At 51.1% G+C, this 16,912-nt stretch overlaps 1 protein-coding gene across 1 annotated transcript; it reads left to right on the top strand.

Annotated features, from left to right (window-relative positions):
- Positions 1-322: 322 nt before the first annotated feature.
- LOC127761050 (3-ketoacyl-CoA synthase 6-like) lies at positions 323-2,423 on the top strand. The gene has a single exon (XM_052285257.1). The coding sequence runs from the start codon at positions 451-453 to the stop codon at positions 1,906-1,908; it is 1,458 nt and encodes a 485-aa protein (XP_052141217.1). The 5' UTR covers positions 323-450; the 3' UTR covers positions 1,909-2,423.
- Positions 2,424-16,912: the final 14,489 nt, after the last annotated feature.

Consider the following 16,912-nt stretch of genomic DNA (forward strand, 5'->3'; position numbering starts at 1 on the left):
AAAAACACGTGTATAACTGCAAAAAGTTTAAAAATAGCGTATATTTTCAAAAAAAAAATCGTATTATTCAGCTGCTTGAGATGCGCCGATGCCTAATTGCCTATTGGCTCGTTCTGGTTAAATTCATCGTTTCATCGCACGGTACGAGCACATGACACGGACGGACTGGCTCACTTGACTGGCTTCGTTAATGGACTCGCCACCTCACCTACTCACCAGGCTTACTTTCATCAATCTCACTGGCTTCTCTGCAGCCTCTGAACCGGGGAACAGAAGCCGGGGCCTGGGCCTGGGCCTGGGCTCTCGCTTCTTTAAATTCTCCCACTCCTTCACTCGCTTCGTACACGAGAGCCAAGCTGCGACGCCACTCGAGGGCACGACACAAGCTGACGTTTCCCTTAACCCAAACGGCGGCGCGAGGAAGCAGCCAATCAATTTCCTCGTAGAGGCATGACGAGCTCGTCGGGGCAGTTCAAGAGGCTGAAGCCGCTGTACCAGCTGGCGGTGAACAACATCCTCGCCGTCGTCGCCGTGCCGCTCGCGGCGGCGGTGGTGTTGAAGGCGGCGGAGCTCGGGCACGAGGAGATCCTCGCCAGGGCGCGCGCGCTCCCGCCGGCGCACCTGTTCTTGGCCGCGTTCGTCCCGGCCGCGGCGGCGGTTGTCTACCTCATGCTCCGCCCCCGAGCGGTGTACATGGTGGACTACGCGTGCTTCCGCACCAGCCCCAACTGCCGCGTCCCGTTCGCGACGTTCCTGGAGCACTCCCGCGTGTGGCCGGGCTTCGAAGAGCGGAGCGTCCGGTTCATGACGCGCCTGCTCGAGCGATCGGGCCTCGGCGAGGAGACCTGCCTGCCCTACGCGCAGCACTACATCCCGCCGTCGCGCGACCTCGAGTCGTCCCGCGCCGAGGCCGAGCTCATCATCTTCTCCGCCATCGACGACCTGCTCGCCAAGACCGGCATCTCCCCCCAGGACATCGACATCCTCGTCGTCAACTGCAGCCTCTTCGCCCCGACGCCGTCCTTCACCGACATGATCATCAACCGGTACAAGCTCCGCAAGGACGTGCGCAACGTGCACCTCTCCGGGATGGGCTGCAGCGCGGGGCTCATCTCGGTGGGTCTCGCCAGGAACCTGCTCCAGGTCGTGCCCAAGGGCGCGCACGCGCTGGTGGTGTCCACGGAGACCATCACGCCAAACTACTACATGGGCCAGGAGCGTGCCATGCTGCTGCCCAACTGCCTGTTCCGCATGGGCGGCGCCGCCGTGCTCCTCTCCACCAACGGTGCCAAGGCGCGGTTCCGGCTGGCGCGCGTGGTGCGGACTCTGACCGGCGCCCAGGACGGTGCATACCACTGCGTGTACCAGGAGGAGGACGGCCGCGGCAACGTTGGGATCAACCTCTCCAAGGACCTGATGAGCATCGCCGGCGACGCGCTCAAGGCCAACATCACGGCCATGGGCCCGCTGGTGCTCCCGGCGTCGGAGCAGCTCCTCTTCGCGCTCTCCTTCATGGCGCGCAAGGTGCTGAGCGGGCGGATCAAGCCCTACATCCCCGACTTCCGCACGGCGTTCGAGCACTTCTGCATCCACGCCGGCGGCCGCGCCGTGATCGACGAGTTGCAGCGCAGCCTCACCCTGTCGGACGAGCAGGTGGAGGCGTCCCGCATGACGCTCCACCGGTTCGGCAACACGTCGAGCAGCTCGCTCTGGTACGAGCTCGCCTACGTCGAGGCCAAGGGCCGCATGCGCAAGGGCGACCGCGTGTGGATGATCGGCTTCGGCTCCGGCTTCAAGTGCAACAGCGCCGCGTGGGAGTGCATCCGCCCCGCCGCCAACGCCGACGGGCCATGGGCCACCTGCATCCACCGCTACCCCGTCGACATCCCCGACGTGCTCAAGCACTAACCGAGTCACGCACAACTCCAGCATCCTCTCTGTGTTCGTGTCCAATCACAATCGATTCGTGCAAAAATAATTATCACTAACAGTTTGAGAGACACCGAGGGCTGACGTGTGTAGTTGCCCCGGTGATCGTCGTGTCAAGACAGGTCATGGTACTAAAAACCAAAAATAAAAGGTGGGCGAGTTCAGGCTGGTGCGTCTGCGGCGCGGCCGGTGGACCGTTGCGGCGCGGCGCGGCGCGACGAGGGGGGGGGGGGGGGGGGGTTTAATTGGTTCGATCGCTTTACCACTCGCTTCAGCTGAAGTACTCCATATATTGATACACAAGTTTGGTGTTACCCGTGATGTACTTAGTAGTGGTCCCATGTGTCTCGCTTTTATTTTCTTTTTCTCTTCATTTATCTCTTCCTTGATGTACTGATACTGTTTATCACAGGGAAAAGGGCACCATCGATCACTCTAACCAAAAGCATGTAACTTTGACAGAAATGAAACTTCCAGCGGTACAAAGTTGCTCCTATACTGTAAAGCAGACCTATAGTTGCATACATTCATGAAGAATCTAGTAAGGTCTGGCATGTTCCTGAATGTTGAAAACCTGCTTCCCTGTGTTAATTCGGTGACCCACGTCGTCCGTCCATTTACCGCACGCACATTGGCTGATTGGCAGCGAGGATGCTCTGCCCTGCAAGCCCGCCCCCGCCATGTCAACATGTCACCCCTCGATCGGTTTTTAATCCCTCCAGTGGCGTCGCAGGCTCGGATTTATGGCCTGCCGGCAGCCACAGTGCAACTGCGCATAATGGCTATACTAGCGTGTATCTAGCGCATGAATTGAAAGCGCCGGTACTTAACAGTAAAAACACCACAGTCATGTACTGTCGCCGGCGGTCCGCCCTGCGCACCTGAGCGCATGGACCGTCCACATCGAGCCCACGCGGGACGAGGACGACATCCTCCTCTCTGCACCAGCAGATCAGAACGCAATGGAAAGAATCGATCGATTCCCTTCTCTGCTCCTGATTCCTGAACTCCACGAGGATTAACAGATCGGTGATGGTTTCATTTCCTGTGTTGCGAATGCGAGCCCCCACCTGAGGCACGCACGGCACCGCCACACCGGCGTCAAGCGGGTTGGCATGTCGTTGTCACGCGCCTGCGTCTCCCTCTTCTGTTCTAATCCCCATTTCATAAAAAAAACCAATCTAGTATTCGATCAGATGTAACATATCTTAATACTACGAATCTGAACATATATATATATATCTAGATTCATCGTATTAGAATATGTCATATCCGGTTCTAGATTCGTTTTTTTACGTGATGGAGGGAGTACCTTTCGCTTTCTTTTTTCTGCTGGCATGCATGCATTTGCCACCACCGGAAACAGGATCATGATGACTTCGATGATCAATCATCGACCTGTAGCGGAGTAAATGGCTGCAAAGCTCTATCCAATCCAGCGTGCAGGTACTCTCTCCGTCCAAAAAAAGGTCAAACCCTGGATTTCCTTGTCTAACTTTGAATATCCATCTTATATAATTTTTTTTTATAATTTGTATTTTCATTATTGTTAAATGATAAAACATGATTAATATTTTATGCGTGACTTGTCTTTTTTTTCATATTTTTTTAAATATAAGACGGACGGTCAAACGTTGGACATAAAAACCAGGGTTTGCCTTTTTTTTAGGACAGAGGGAGTAGTATTTTACTACTGCCCCCACCCCTAGTGGTTCGTGTACGGTGATGATAAATTAGTGATGAAGCTGCTTGTCACTCCTCATAAACGGCACCACCGTCAAATAAGAACCATCGCCACCACTTTCAGTGTCGGACAGTAGAGATGGAGAAAGGCTGCTAGAAACGAACACACACTCACAAAAAATCTGCAATGTTGGCATGACCACATATAGTCTGGCCTCTGTATAAAGCACCAAATGATCTGAAAATGTGCAAAATTATCGGCACATGCATCTACACTATTATTTACGTGCCAACTGCTTCTTTGACTGCACGATGTGTACGTCTTTCCAAATATGCATATGTAGCAATGTGCATATATACACACACAATCACGCATGGCTGTATGCAACTATATGCATACGTGGGGATTTTGGCTCCGAGGAGATGGGAGCCTAAACAAAATAACTCGGAAAAATCGGCTTCTTCGGAAACACCGATATATATTTGTCTGAACCTATGCATATGAATAGGGCTGTCAACGAGCCGAGCTAGAGCGAGCTCGCCCGCCTAGGCTTGAGCCGAGCCTATAAAATGTTCGAGCTTTCAAACAGGCTCGGTTCGAGCTCGACTACGGAGCTCGATTTTTAATTAGAACAATGTATATTTTAAAGGATAATTTTTTAAAAATAACTAATTTATGGTTTATCATATTAGTAGAAGAGGAAAAAGGATAAAATAAATATATGATGCCAATACAAGGCATACAAATAACATATTTGATCTACCAATTTATTAAATAGCAAAAAAATCATATATTACTAGGCTCGTTTGAAGCTCGAGCTCGACTCGACAAAGCTCGCGTGGGACAGGCTCAGGCTCGGCTCGTTTGGAGCTCGAGCCGAGCTCGAATCGAGTCTAGGTGAGTTGAGCTCGAGCAGCTTGCGAGCCTCGAATTTTTTTGATAGCCCTATATATATATATATGAACAAACAAATATATGTGAAATATGTCAACTGTTCGTCGATGCTGGTGATGGCAGCATGCATCTTGCCTGACCATGAACGTTGGTTGCCTTGTCTCATTGCGAAACTGTAACGACGTTCCTGATGTGATGTTTCGTCGGACACTCCGTACAGCAAGGCTGCCTGGTGCACAGTATTCTGAGATGGTGTTCAAGCTGAAAGTCCTCAGTACTACTGACATACTTTAACAGTTGACATCAGGGATTCGTACCTGTACATGAAGATCGGTGCATCAATTCGCACAAGCACACACAAGCGCACAGCAATAAGGCCATGTTTCTTTCAGTTTGAGATTATTATAATCTAAATTATTGAGTCAGATTATTATAAGCTAGATTATTATAATCTGTAGTAGAATAAGTGGTTAGTTGTTTCTTTTCTAGATTATTAGAGCATAGATTATTGGGTTTGCAAGTCTAAAGAGGGAGTGGGGTGGCATGGTGGGTAATTTTTCACCCAATAATCTAGAAAAGGCTCACCTAAATAAGTTTATCAGATTATAATAAGCTGGGCTTCAGATTATAATAAGCTACTTCAATAAGTTGTCTGTTTCTTTCAGCTTACTCCTAATAATTTAGATTATAATAATTCCAAGCTGAAAGAAACAGCGCCTAAGTATAATTGATAGCTTTTTTTCAGAACAAACCACAATAGTACTACTCCTTAGCAGTTAGTGATCCTTTTTTTCTTTTTTTGACGGAGCAGTTAGTGATCCTTAACAGTTAGTAACCCTGTTGCGCGCTGTGTGGATTTCTTCAGGGACAAGGGCGCCAAGAACTCCCGTGGATAGAATGTGGGCTGGGCCTAATCCACTACTGGGACAGGCTCGCACCTGTCATGGTCTCATGGACCGGTGGTGTTACAACGGCTGTGTACTGGGTCCAGCTCTGCATATCTGGGCCCATATGTTATTGTCTCTTGGAATAAGATCACTTTGACTCCCTCAACTGACAATCAAATCTAAATCGTATCCCTCAACTGTAATATCAGAAATCTTTGTTAGAATAGGTGTCGAATATACTAGTCCTATTTAGTTACAGTTGGACTTGGAGTTGTAATAGGTGTTAGGGGGTGGAGTTAGAGTCGGACTCTATAACCCGGCATCTCTCTTAAATAGAGAGGGGGCACCACAATGTAACCATGGCGACTACAATGTAGCGTAGACATGCAGGGAGAGGATGGCGGCGATGCCATGGACTCGTAGCGGCTAGGAGCTATATTGGTTGGGGAGGAGCGCCCATAATCAGAGCCCCGGGGATGTAGGCTTTGGCTGAACCTCGTTAACAAATATCATGTGTTCCTGTGTCGTTATCTGACATGTCTTGGGTGATCGATGACTGAAGCAATCGGGAAGGTTAGTCGTCGTTCCGCTATATCGACTAATTTTTATAATAAGTGGTATCAGAGCATAAGATTTCAGCATTGGATCAAGAAGACATGTGGAGGAGGAAACACGAGGTGGGGATCGCGCATCGACAGGAGATCGTCAGCCGTGGCGATGAGATCGATGGTGACAACGAGGACGTTGCGGAGGCGGCGAGCTCGCTCGCGATCAGACCGACGATGGCGGAACGTGACCGGAAGACGGGGCCGGGCGTGGCCGAAGGCGACCCGAGAGATTGGAGGGGTAGCGCCATGGACGGCGCGCCCGACGCACACGGTGATCGCGGATCCGCGGCGGCAGTAGGCTAGTGACGGAAGGGCGAAACCGACGAGCGTGGCGCGGCGCGGCAGACGTGGAGGGCCGGGACGACGGGGTCGTGGATGGTGAACACGAGGGCTGCGACTGCGGTGCGTGCATAGGCACGGACAGATAGCACAGGTGCTGTCTTATACGTATGGCGTGCAAAGACTAACGAGCAAAGGCAAGAAGAAAAACCAAATCGAGCAGGATACAACAATCACATGCACATGGACCTGGAAGCTGCGGTCTTGGAGATTGTACATACTTCGAAAGGCCACGTGTATATGTAGTTGGCTTGCATTGATATATGGCTATCGTACAAATCAAGGAGCAGCACTAGCGTCTGCATGCATGTGTGTTTATTGTATGGCAGGGCCATGAAAAAAAGCTGACAGAGAGAGATTGGTGGGCCAAAAGAAATCGGCTGGAGGAGTTGGCGGAAAAAATCGACTTGTCAGAGTCGGATATGGCTAATTCGATCGCAGTTGTTACGGAATCGGATGCAGTCGTGTATGGACACCGACTCGTGGCCACATCGATTTCCTATTGGTTGTGCTTTAGATAGGCAGCCAAGGAGGGAGACGAACCAAAGCAACAAGAAGTGGCAACGTTTTTGAAGGCTACACATCTCGGCGTCAGCAATCAAGCGAAGCAGGTGTCTCGGCGGGATTGGTCAAACGTTGTACAAGGGGCCCTATAGACTTGCTGTGTAGAGGCTCGTGACAAAGCGCACACGTACGGGTGGACCAAGCCAGGCCGACAAGATCGTGCGGAGCAGAGGCACATCGAGGGCGGAAGATTGGTCACATCGGATTATAGCGAACGGGGGTTTGCTAGTCTATGTCTGAGATCGGATCACAAGACGAGATTGTGAAGACGAATACAGATGTTACTGAGAAAGGCGAGTATTCTGGTGGCGACAGACCAGTCAGGTCGCGGGTTGGCAAGATGGCGCCGACAGGTATGAAATTTGATTTGGTGAAGTTTGACGGCTCCGGAAATTTTGGCTTGTGGCAAACTAGGGTCAAAGATTTGTTAGCTCAACAAGAAGTTTCAAAGGCTTTGAAGGGTGTCAAACCGGCCAAGATGGAGGATGACGATTGGGAGGAGATGCAGTTGCAGGCAGCTGCGACAATAAGGCTATGTCTCTCAGATCAGGTCATGTACCATGTGATGGAGGAGACCTCACCAAAGATAATTTGGGAAAAGTTGGAAGCTCAGTTTATGTCCAAGACTCTGACCAATAAACTGTATCTGAAGCAAAAGTTGTATGGGCTAAAGATGCAGGAAGGGGCGGATCTGACAGCACATGTGAACATTTTCAATCAACTAGTCACTGATCTTATGAAGATGGATGTGGAAGTTGACGACGAAAACAAGGCCATAGTTCTTTTGTGTTCGTTACCTGAATCGTATGAGCATGTGGTGACTACTTTGACGTACGGCAAGGAGACCATCAAAACTAAAGATATCACTTCTGCGTTGCTGGCTCATGATTAGATGAGAAAGAACAAAGAGGGTGAAACATCTCAAGCGGAGGGTTTGCTAGTCAAAGAAGATCATGCTGGGCATAAGGTAAAGAAGAACAAAAAAGAAGAAGATGGTGCAGTGCTTCAGATGTGATGAGTGGGGGCATATAAGCAAGGAGGGTCCAACACTGAAGGGAAAAGCTAAGGCTAATGCAGCGACTTCTTCAAATGACTCGGATAGCGATGGTTGTGATCTTCTCACAATGTTAAGTGCACAGTCTAAGGATGCAGAAGCGTGGATATTGGATTCAGCTAGCTCGTTTCATGTGACGCCAAGGAAGGAGTGGTTCTCTTCATATAAGTCTGGTGAGTTTGGTTTTGTCTACTTAGGCAATGACACAAGTTATCCGGCCGTGGGAGTAGGTGAAGTCAAAATCAAGCTAGAAGATGAACGTGAATATGTTCTTCAGGGGGTCAGGCATGTACCAAGGCTAAAGAGGAATCTGATTTCGCTTGGAACCTTGCATGAAGAAGGGTTAATATTCCGTGGTAATCGGAATAGGAAGACCATTGAGATCATGAAGGGCAAGATGACTGTGATGACTGGAGAGAAGGTGGAGTCGCATCTTTACAAGCTGCGAGGGTGCACTGTTGCAGGTGGAGTCTAGGAGGAAGCGGTTGCTGGGATAGCAATTGCTTTTGGTGGCGGCGGGTCTGGCGCATACTCGTCGGGCGGCTTGCGGTGAAGCTGCAAAGAAGACAACCCAAGTCTGGAGGACCGGTGGATCAGCATGGTGATTCTACTACTTGTAGGTGGCGTATATTCGCCAAGGTGGAGTTTGTTAGAATAGGTGCCGAATATACTAGTCCTATTTAGTTACAGTTGGACTTGGAGTTGTAATAGGTGTTAGGGAGTCGGACTCTGTAACCCGGCATCTCTCTTAAATAGAGAGGGGGCACCACAATGTAACCATGGCGACTACAATGTAGCGTAGACACGCAGGGAGAGGATGGCGGCGATGCCATGGACTCGTAGCGGCTAGGAGCTATATTGGTTGGGGAGGAGCGCCCATAATCAGAGCCCCGGGGATGTAGGCTTCGGCTGAACCTCATTAACAAATATCATGTGTTCCTGTGTCGTCATCTGACATGTCTTGGGTGATCGATGACTGAAGTGATCGGGAAGGTTAGTCGTCGTTCCGCTATATCGACTAATTTTTATAACAATCTTGACCCCCGAACTTCCAAAACCGGTGCAATTTAACTCCCTCGGTAGTTTTGGAGGGTGGTTTTGCTGACGTGGCGCATATGTGGCAGTGTTGACCCGGTCTTTGTGCCACGTGGCATTGACGTGGCGCTTATGTGGCATTAAAATAAAAATATATACGCATGGCCCATTTGTCATTCACACAAAAAAAATTATAGGACCCACTAACATGTAGGTCCCACGTATCATCCTCTCTTATCCCTTCTTCCTCCTCCCTTCTCTATCTCTCCTTTCTCTTTGTGCGTGGGGAGGGGCGTCCGGATCGGCAGCGGCGACGGTGGGCGATGGACGGCGCGTGTGCGTGCGCCCGCCGCCGCCGCCGGGGAAGGCGGAAATGGCGGGAGCGGCGGAGGGAGGGAGCGAACCCTACCACGAGGCGCCACTGGCGGACGGCGATCAACATATCTCCTCCTCCACGGCATGGCGTGGTGGCGCCTCGCCGAAGTGCGTGGCGGCGTGTAGGCGTAGCAGCTCAGCTCAGGCTTCGTCCTAACTCTGGATCCCAATCCCCCATGCGGCGTCTCTACCTCTATCAATCAGGTTAGGCTCCGATCCCCATTTGCTCGTGCTCTCGTCGGCGTGGAGCAGCAAGTGCAAGAAGCTGGGCAGGCTGGCCAAGATGTCCAGCGCCGACGTGGAAGGGGCCGAGAAGGTGGAGGAACTCCATCTCGTGATGGAAGAGTAGCTGCCTAGCTAGATGCTGCATGTTTGATTGGTTTCAAGTAATTTCATGGGTCTTTTGTTTTTTGAGACAGTCCATTTTGCTCAGTTTGATGTAGTGATGTTCATGGCGTACAGAGTCTGAGCAAAGTCTGAGGACTTCTCTCATTTTGCTTAGAGAGAATTAATCCATTTTGTGCAAGGTCTGAGGACTTCTCAAGCAGATGATTTTAACCAAACATTGCAAATGATTTTGTGCAGAGCCTGCCGCCGGCTCATGTAAGGGCGGGAGAGAGAGAAATAAGGAGAGAGGAGGAAGAAGAAGGGTAGTGAGAGAGAGGATGACATGTGGGACCTACATGTTAGTGGATGCCACAATTTTTTTGAATGACAAATGGGCCCACATATATATTTTTATTTTAATGCCACCTAAGCGCCACGTCAATGTCACGTGGGATAAAGACCAGGTCAACATTGCCACGTGTGCGGCCACATCAGCGAAACCGCCCTCCAAAACCACCAAGGGAGTCAAATTGCACTGGTTTTGTAAGTTTAGGGGTCAAGATTTCTGGTATTACGGTTGAGGGATACGACTTAGATTCGGTGGTAAATTGAAGGAGTCAAAGTGATCTTATTCCTTGTCTCTTTCTTGTGATCCAAATGTTCTGCCATAGAGTTCTACGTGGGGGGAAGTTTAATTTGCATCCCTCCTCATATGTGGGTTGAGTTTCAATCACATCTCCCAACCCAAAACCAGATACAACACATCTTTCATCACCCAAAACCAGGCAAATGTAGTCTTAAAGACGGTATTGAGAGAGCGGTTTTAGTTGTGTGGCATTCACGGGCATATTGACTAGATCATCCGCGTCCCACGTGACGTCTACGTGGCACTTATAGTAAACAACATGAAATGTGGGACCCAAGTGAGGCCCACATGTTAGGGACTCACCCTTCTTTCTCTAGCCTCACCTCTCTCCTCTCTTCGCCATCTGTCTCCACTTCTCACATGTCTTCTCCAAGCTAACGTTCGGCAGGAGAGGAGCAATGCGGTGGTGGCATCACCGAGCAGCGTAGTTTCATACTCAGAGGATTCTGAAACTTTGAAGAAATCTATGACGAACAAGTGGAATCATACAGGAACAGGGGAGGGTGAAAATGGAAGGCGCAGATGTGACAATATTGGTTGGTTAATGATCATCGGAGGGTGTGGAAGCATGTGGTCCTGAGTCCTGACACGCAAGTAACGGCGCCTCGTCCGGAGAGGTGGAGGTCAAGCAAGGCAGGCGGTGCCCCTCGACAACCAGACGCAGCGGGAAGTTGGTGAGCTTGAAGATGTTTAAGTGACAACGCCGAGGAGCCCTCGACTAGATCTGGAGAAGCTCCGAGCCGCTCCTAACCCCACCCCTCATGAGCTCACCAAGTCGGGCTTCGTCTGCCTTTCCTCATGACTTCGAGCTCGAGATCCATAGTCGCCGTCGGGTGGTTGAGCTCGAGTCTTGTGCCGTCGCAGCTAACCTCGTCGACTCTTGTTCTGCAAGAGCGAGACATATAGCACGAATCTTAGGGCTTGTTTAGCACTGGAGCTGGAGCTCAGCCAAACAGTTTCAGCTCCACCAGAACTGGGAGTAGAGTTGGGTGGAGCTCTCTCACAATATGTACTAGAGTTGTGGAGCTGGGTTTAGACAGCTCCACAACTCCACTCTAAACTCAACTCCTGAAGTTATATTTAAGAGTTGGAGCTGTACTAAACAGGCCCTTACGATCAAAAGAATGCGGCAGGAGTGCTAGGAGTATGCATACTAGTAGTACTACGGAGTAGTTGGCAAGGACAAAGATACCTGATATTCTACGGAATAACGGGTATAGATCGATCAGGAAACTCGTCGGAAACAAAGGCCGGCGTGAGCTATACTATAGCATAAGATAGACAGCCGGCTGATTGCTGATTCCTTTTTGTTCCTCTCCGCCGCGCACAAATAATGGCAGGCGTGTCGGACGACCGGTCGGATGCATCCGTCGCCTCGGCGTTGCGCCGTTGCTTCTCCGCACCTGACCGTATCGAAGCAGGGGAGTTGGGACCAGCCAAAGTTGACGCGCCCCACGACGGCAACTAACGCCAGGCCAGACTGTGCGATCTTATTAGCCTGTCTCCAACTATAAAACCCATCCGTTTGCCACCCTTATCCCCGATTCCCTGTGGCCTGTCTCCAGTGCACCGACGTGTGCTGCCATTACCGGGATCATTGGATGGTATTTTGTGTTTTTTATGGTAAGTAGTGCTAGTAGTTTAGTGTTTTATACGCGGGCTGTCGGATGAAAATGCATGATAGTAGTACTAGATGTTTGTTTAGCTGATGTTATATCCTTTTGTTTTTAGAAAATACAATGTTATGACTTATGAGTTTCTCCTATTATTTATACATGTCACCTTATTGTGATGTTAATATTCCTTCTACATCTAATATAAGAATAATCTTGTGCCGGAGTATTAAAGAATTGGTACAACAAAAAGATGCACGACCCTTGCGATGATCTATTATGGTTAGATGGAATCGTCAACTTCACATCCTACATGTACCATGCTAATTTTGCAATATCTTATATTAACTAGAAATATCTTGCTAGACTGTAACGCTCCACTTTCCGTGAGACGTTAAAAACTAGTTTAATAAAATCCTAATTGCGAACATTTTCGTTCTTTGTGTGAGAGTCTAAGCCGTGCCGTGGATCTCAATTTAAATCCCGTTGTTCCCTCTCATCGATATCAAAATCCTCCACCTCAAGATTTCAATTCCGATTCAAGTCTCCGAAATCAAACTCCGAATTTCAATCGCCTCCTTTGAATCCTTGCCAAATATTCGCCCCGACTCCAAAAATATCCAAAGTTCCATTTTGAATTCTTCTCCAAACCCAAATCTCTCCAAATCAATCTTTCAGAAAAAGTCTATTTTACCTCCCTCAAGCTCAATGGGCCGACTCTTCCTCCCCGGCCCATCTCCCCCTCTCAGTCTAGCCCACCTCTCTCCTCGCACGTGCGTTGCACACGATCGAGTCGAGAGAGAGCGCCGCTCTCTCCCCCTCTCTCTCTGTTTCTCTCTCTCTCTCCCGACGAACTCCCCCCGACACCAAAACTCCCGCCGCCGCCGTTTGAACCCGCGCTCCGCGCGCTCCCGCACCGCCCTGGCGCCAGCCGCGTCACGCGCTGCCGCTCTGCCGCTGCCTACCGCGAGCTCTGCAGCGCGTGCCCAAGCCACTCCACCCGCGCGTCCGTCCAAAACCGAGAGGCAGAGCCCTCTCTCCCGCTTCTCTCCCTCCCAAAATCGGCATGGCGCGAGCCCCCTTTCCCCCCTTCGTTTTTCCCCTTTCCTCTCCCGGACCGGCCCCCTGCCTCCTCGCTCGGTTCCAGCGCCATGGCAGAGGAGCAGCCGACGCCGGCGCCAGCTTGTCGCCCGCGCCCTTTGACCGCACCCGTGACGCCTTTTCTTTCCCTCGAAGCGTCCCCCGTGCCTATAAGAGTCGCGTTCCTCTCTCCCTCTCGCTCGGTTTCCATTCGCCTCCCTGAGCTCGCCTCACCGTGCCCTTGTCGCTGCCTTGTTGCCGCCCTTGCCCTGCAGTCGCCCTCGCCGTCCGTCGCAGAAGCACCAAGGAGACTGGTGCGTGCGAGGACGCGAGACGAGGACTACGGGCACCCCTCTTCTTCCCCTTCCCCGGCCCGAGGCCGAAGAGCTCGCTCCCGCGCCGTCGACCGCTCACCACAGCGCCCGTCTCGGCTCGGTAGTGCACACTCTCCGTTCTCCCTCCTCGCTCCCTCTCCTCCCCTTAGCTCCGGGCAATAGTGCGAGTAGCCTTCCAGTAGCTAGTTGGCGCCGCCCCGACCGCCGCTGCCGCTCGCCGTAGGCTCGCCGGCCATCTTGCTCTATCCCGGAGGCCGCCTCTTGTTGTCGGCCTCTCTCAGTGTCCCTCCGCTCCATTCGAGGTTGGGAATGCATTCCCTCGGTCCTGGTGGTGCTCCCGCCGCCCGGAATCGAGCCCTCATCGACCGCCGCCACTTTCCCTCTTTCCTCGCCGCCGACGATTGCCGTCGAAATCCGCCGCTGTCGGCTCCCCTTTTGTCAATTCCTCGTGCCGCCACCCTCCTTGAGCCCCCTTGACTCTCCCCGAACCGCCACCCGAGCCGCCGGCCTTCTCCTTTGCTTCCGTGCCGTGCCGCCTTCTTCTGCCGCCGCATAGCGCCGCCGCGCACACGTCGCTGGCAACCTTCGGGTCCTGCGTCACCGCGTGCGCGTCGCAATTCCTTTCTGCGTCAGCTAAGCCCAACCCCGCGCCCCTTTGTCCCTTCTCTCGCTCATCCGCATCGGCATCCCGGCGAACTACGTCACCGCAGCCGGCCGCCGTCGTGTCCCCTCTCTCCAATCCAAGCCATGGAATGAGTTCCCCGTCTCCTCCTCCTTTTGCCGGTGCCCGCATCTCCCTCCGGCTCGCCGCCGTTCGCCGGATTCCGCCGCGCGCCGTGAGCCGTCCGATGAGCCGCCTGGCCTCCTCTCCCTTCCCACGTTGGTGCCACCTCAGCCGTCGGCCCCACTTGACCAGGTCAAGCCAGCGCCCAGTCAGCCGCCCCCTCCCTCCGTCTTCCCTCCCGTGCGTGCGGTCCACGGCAAGCCGTGCGGCTGCACGTGGGCCCGCCGCCATCCGTCCACCCGGCGCGCCGCGCCCGAACCACGCGCACCCGAAACCCTAGCGCCCGCCCCCGCGTGCGCCGCTTCTACCGTGCACCGCCTCACCGACAAGCGGGCTCATCTCGGGACCCCGCGCGGTGGACCGCGCGCACCCCGTCGGCCTCCCTCTCTCCCCGCGCCCCCTTGGGCAGCCTCTCCGGGCCGGCCGGCCCATTAGTTCGGCCGAGCCGTGCCTCTCCTCTCGGGCTGCACCCAAGCCGCCCGAGGAAGTCTAAATCATATCCTTCCTTCAATTTCTTTCCAAAAAGGGTTTAATAAATTATTAAATCCTTTTTCCTTTGATTAGAAAATCCAATAAACTTCGAAAATTCATATCTTCCCAACCGCTCATCCGATTGACCCCGTTCCACTTCCAGTAATTCCGTAAAATTGAGATCTATTTAATGGCACTGTTAATTAGTCTAAATAGGGCCTTTATTTTGGTCTTTTGTTTAGGTTTTGATTGTTTGCGTATAGTTGCGGTTACCGGATTTTTCGTCGATCGCGGGTTTTCTCGAAGATTCGTGAAGCTCCGTGAAGACCTTGAGCAGGGCAAGTCACCCTTTGATCAATTGCTCCTATAATTGGAAAATCATTATTATTTTGTTTGTAACTTGCATTATTAGAATCACACACTTAATTTGCTTGGCCTCGGTTTGCGTGCCAAACCGACGGACCTACCCAGTAGTCGCACTAATTCCTGTAGGTTGTACTACCCTGATTCCTTGTCGCTCCACCCTTGTGGTACTTCAGTATCCGTGCTCTCTAAGCGCGCATACCAAATATCCCACATACACCGTTGATTGTTGAAAACTTGGGAAATGGGTTTGTGAAGTCTTGAAAACTCGACATGAGGTGTCGGCGTGTTTGAAAATAAAATGAATTGCGAAAACTAGCGATGCGAGAGCCGTGCCTATGTGGCGTTGTCCCATATTCGCATATAAGGACCGATTCCTGTGGGAAACTCATCGAGCATAATCAAAGTGGTTGGAATGGGACACCCTGGCTAAGTAACTAGTCGGTTCAGGGAAACCTCGCATGCCAATAGTTGGGAACGCCGGGGCGGGGTCGGACAAACCGGGTTCCTGGTAAGGCAAGGACGAGAAGCTTGCTCACTTACTGATCAAGGTGGTTGGAATTGATTTGTGAATGCCTAAAATGGCCTATACTTACGTGAGGATTTGATCCTTCTATGTGGCATGAGATAACCCTGGGTCGGCTTGGGAAAGGCTTTGTCGCGAACCTCTGACACCGGTCAGTGTCTGGAGTAAGTTCGTCTCTTGTGGGTAAAGTGTACCCCTCTGCAGAGGTTAACTAACTGTTCGAACAGCCGTGCCCACGGTCATGGGCGGATGTGAGGTGGTTCCCATTGCGTAGATTTGTTTGCCTGTGCTTTGTGAAAAGTTGTTGTGGATTGGGAATTGTAACCAGAATCAGCCTATGTGGCAGATGGATGACCTGAGTGGTCAGAAACGAATCTATGTGATTCGGGATGTCTGCGGGCATCATAGACTAGGCTTCCCGAGTGGAAGCGGATTGCTTTGCTGCTGGGCAGCTGGACTCCAGGAGTCCGCAAAAATGAAAAAGGCTCCTCTGGGAGCCGCTTAATCAAGTGAAATGGCTCTGGGAGCTGAGAAGTAATGAAGGTCGGTACATTACCAATTGAGTTGTTGAAAAGCATCTCTTAAGTCGAATCGAGACGCAAGTCTCCTTTTCGACCCAAACTTAAAAAGAAATAAATCACTTAGTGATTTCAAAATGATTTCAAAACAAAGGATTTGCAAAACAACCTTGTCTCTCTTCCAAGCTTGCATTAAACACCTAAATTCCTGTGACTTGCTGAGTACGAAAAGTACTCACCCTTGCTCTATATAAATATATATAGTTCCTCCGCCTCGAAGAGAAGATGAAGTGAAGTGAAGAGTAGGGTTTTGTCCTAGTTCCCAGTCGTCGCCTGTGGTGTTGGGTGTTAGTCCGTTGGTTCCGCTGCTGCTGTTGTTGTTGGTGTTTTCCTCGTCCGGGTCGTCGGTTGCATTCTCGGGCTGTTCTGAGCTGCAACCTAAGTTAAGGTAAATAAGTCCTTTATTTATTTTAAGGATTGCAATGATTCATATTTGTCACCGTGGGTACCAGCACTATGTCCTGGGACTGGTACTGTGATCGCGGTTTTGTAGGAAGCGGTTCACACCGTTTTTCCTATGACACGCTCCTGTTAGGTGCCGTTGTACGGCGGTGCCGGATTGGGGTGTGACATAGACATGTCGTATTATGATATATGGTAGATTGTATTGGAAGTCCATGTTAGCTAAACATATGTAATTGAAAATCCTACGAATTCTTTAATTTTTTAGTTTTCCCAAAAACAGTATTAATTTATATCTATCTTGGACCCTTAATTAAGTAATCTGCTAATTAAATTTCTAGACATGAAGCTAAACAATTACTCCCTCCGTTTCATATTATAAGATTTTCTAGCACTGCCTATATTCATATAGAAATTA

This window comes from Oryza glaberrima, chromosome 2 (genome assembly GCF_000147395.1).
Source record: "Oryza glaberrima chromosome 2, OglaRS2, whole genome shotgun sequence".
Classification (NCBI taxonomy): Eukaryota; Viridiplantae; Streptophyta; class Magnoliopsida; order Poales; family Poaceae; genus Oryza; species Oryza glaberrima.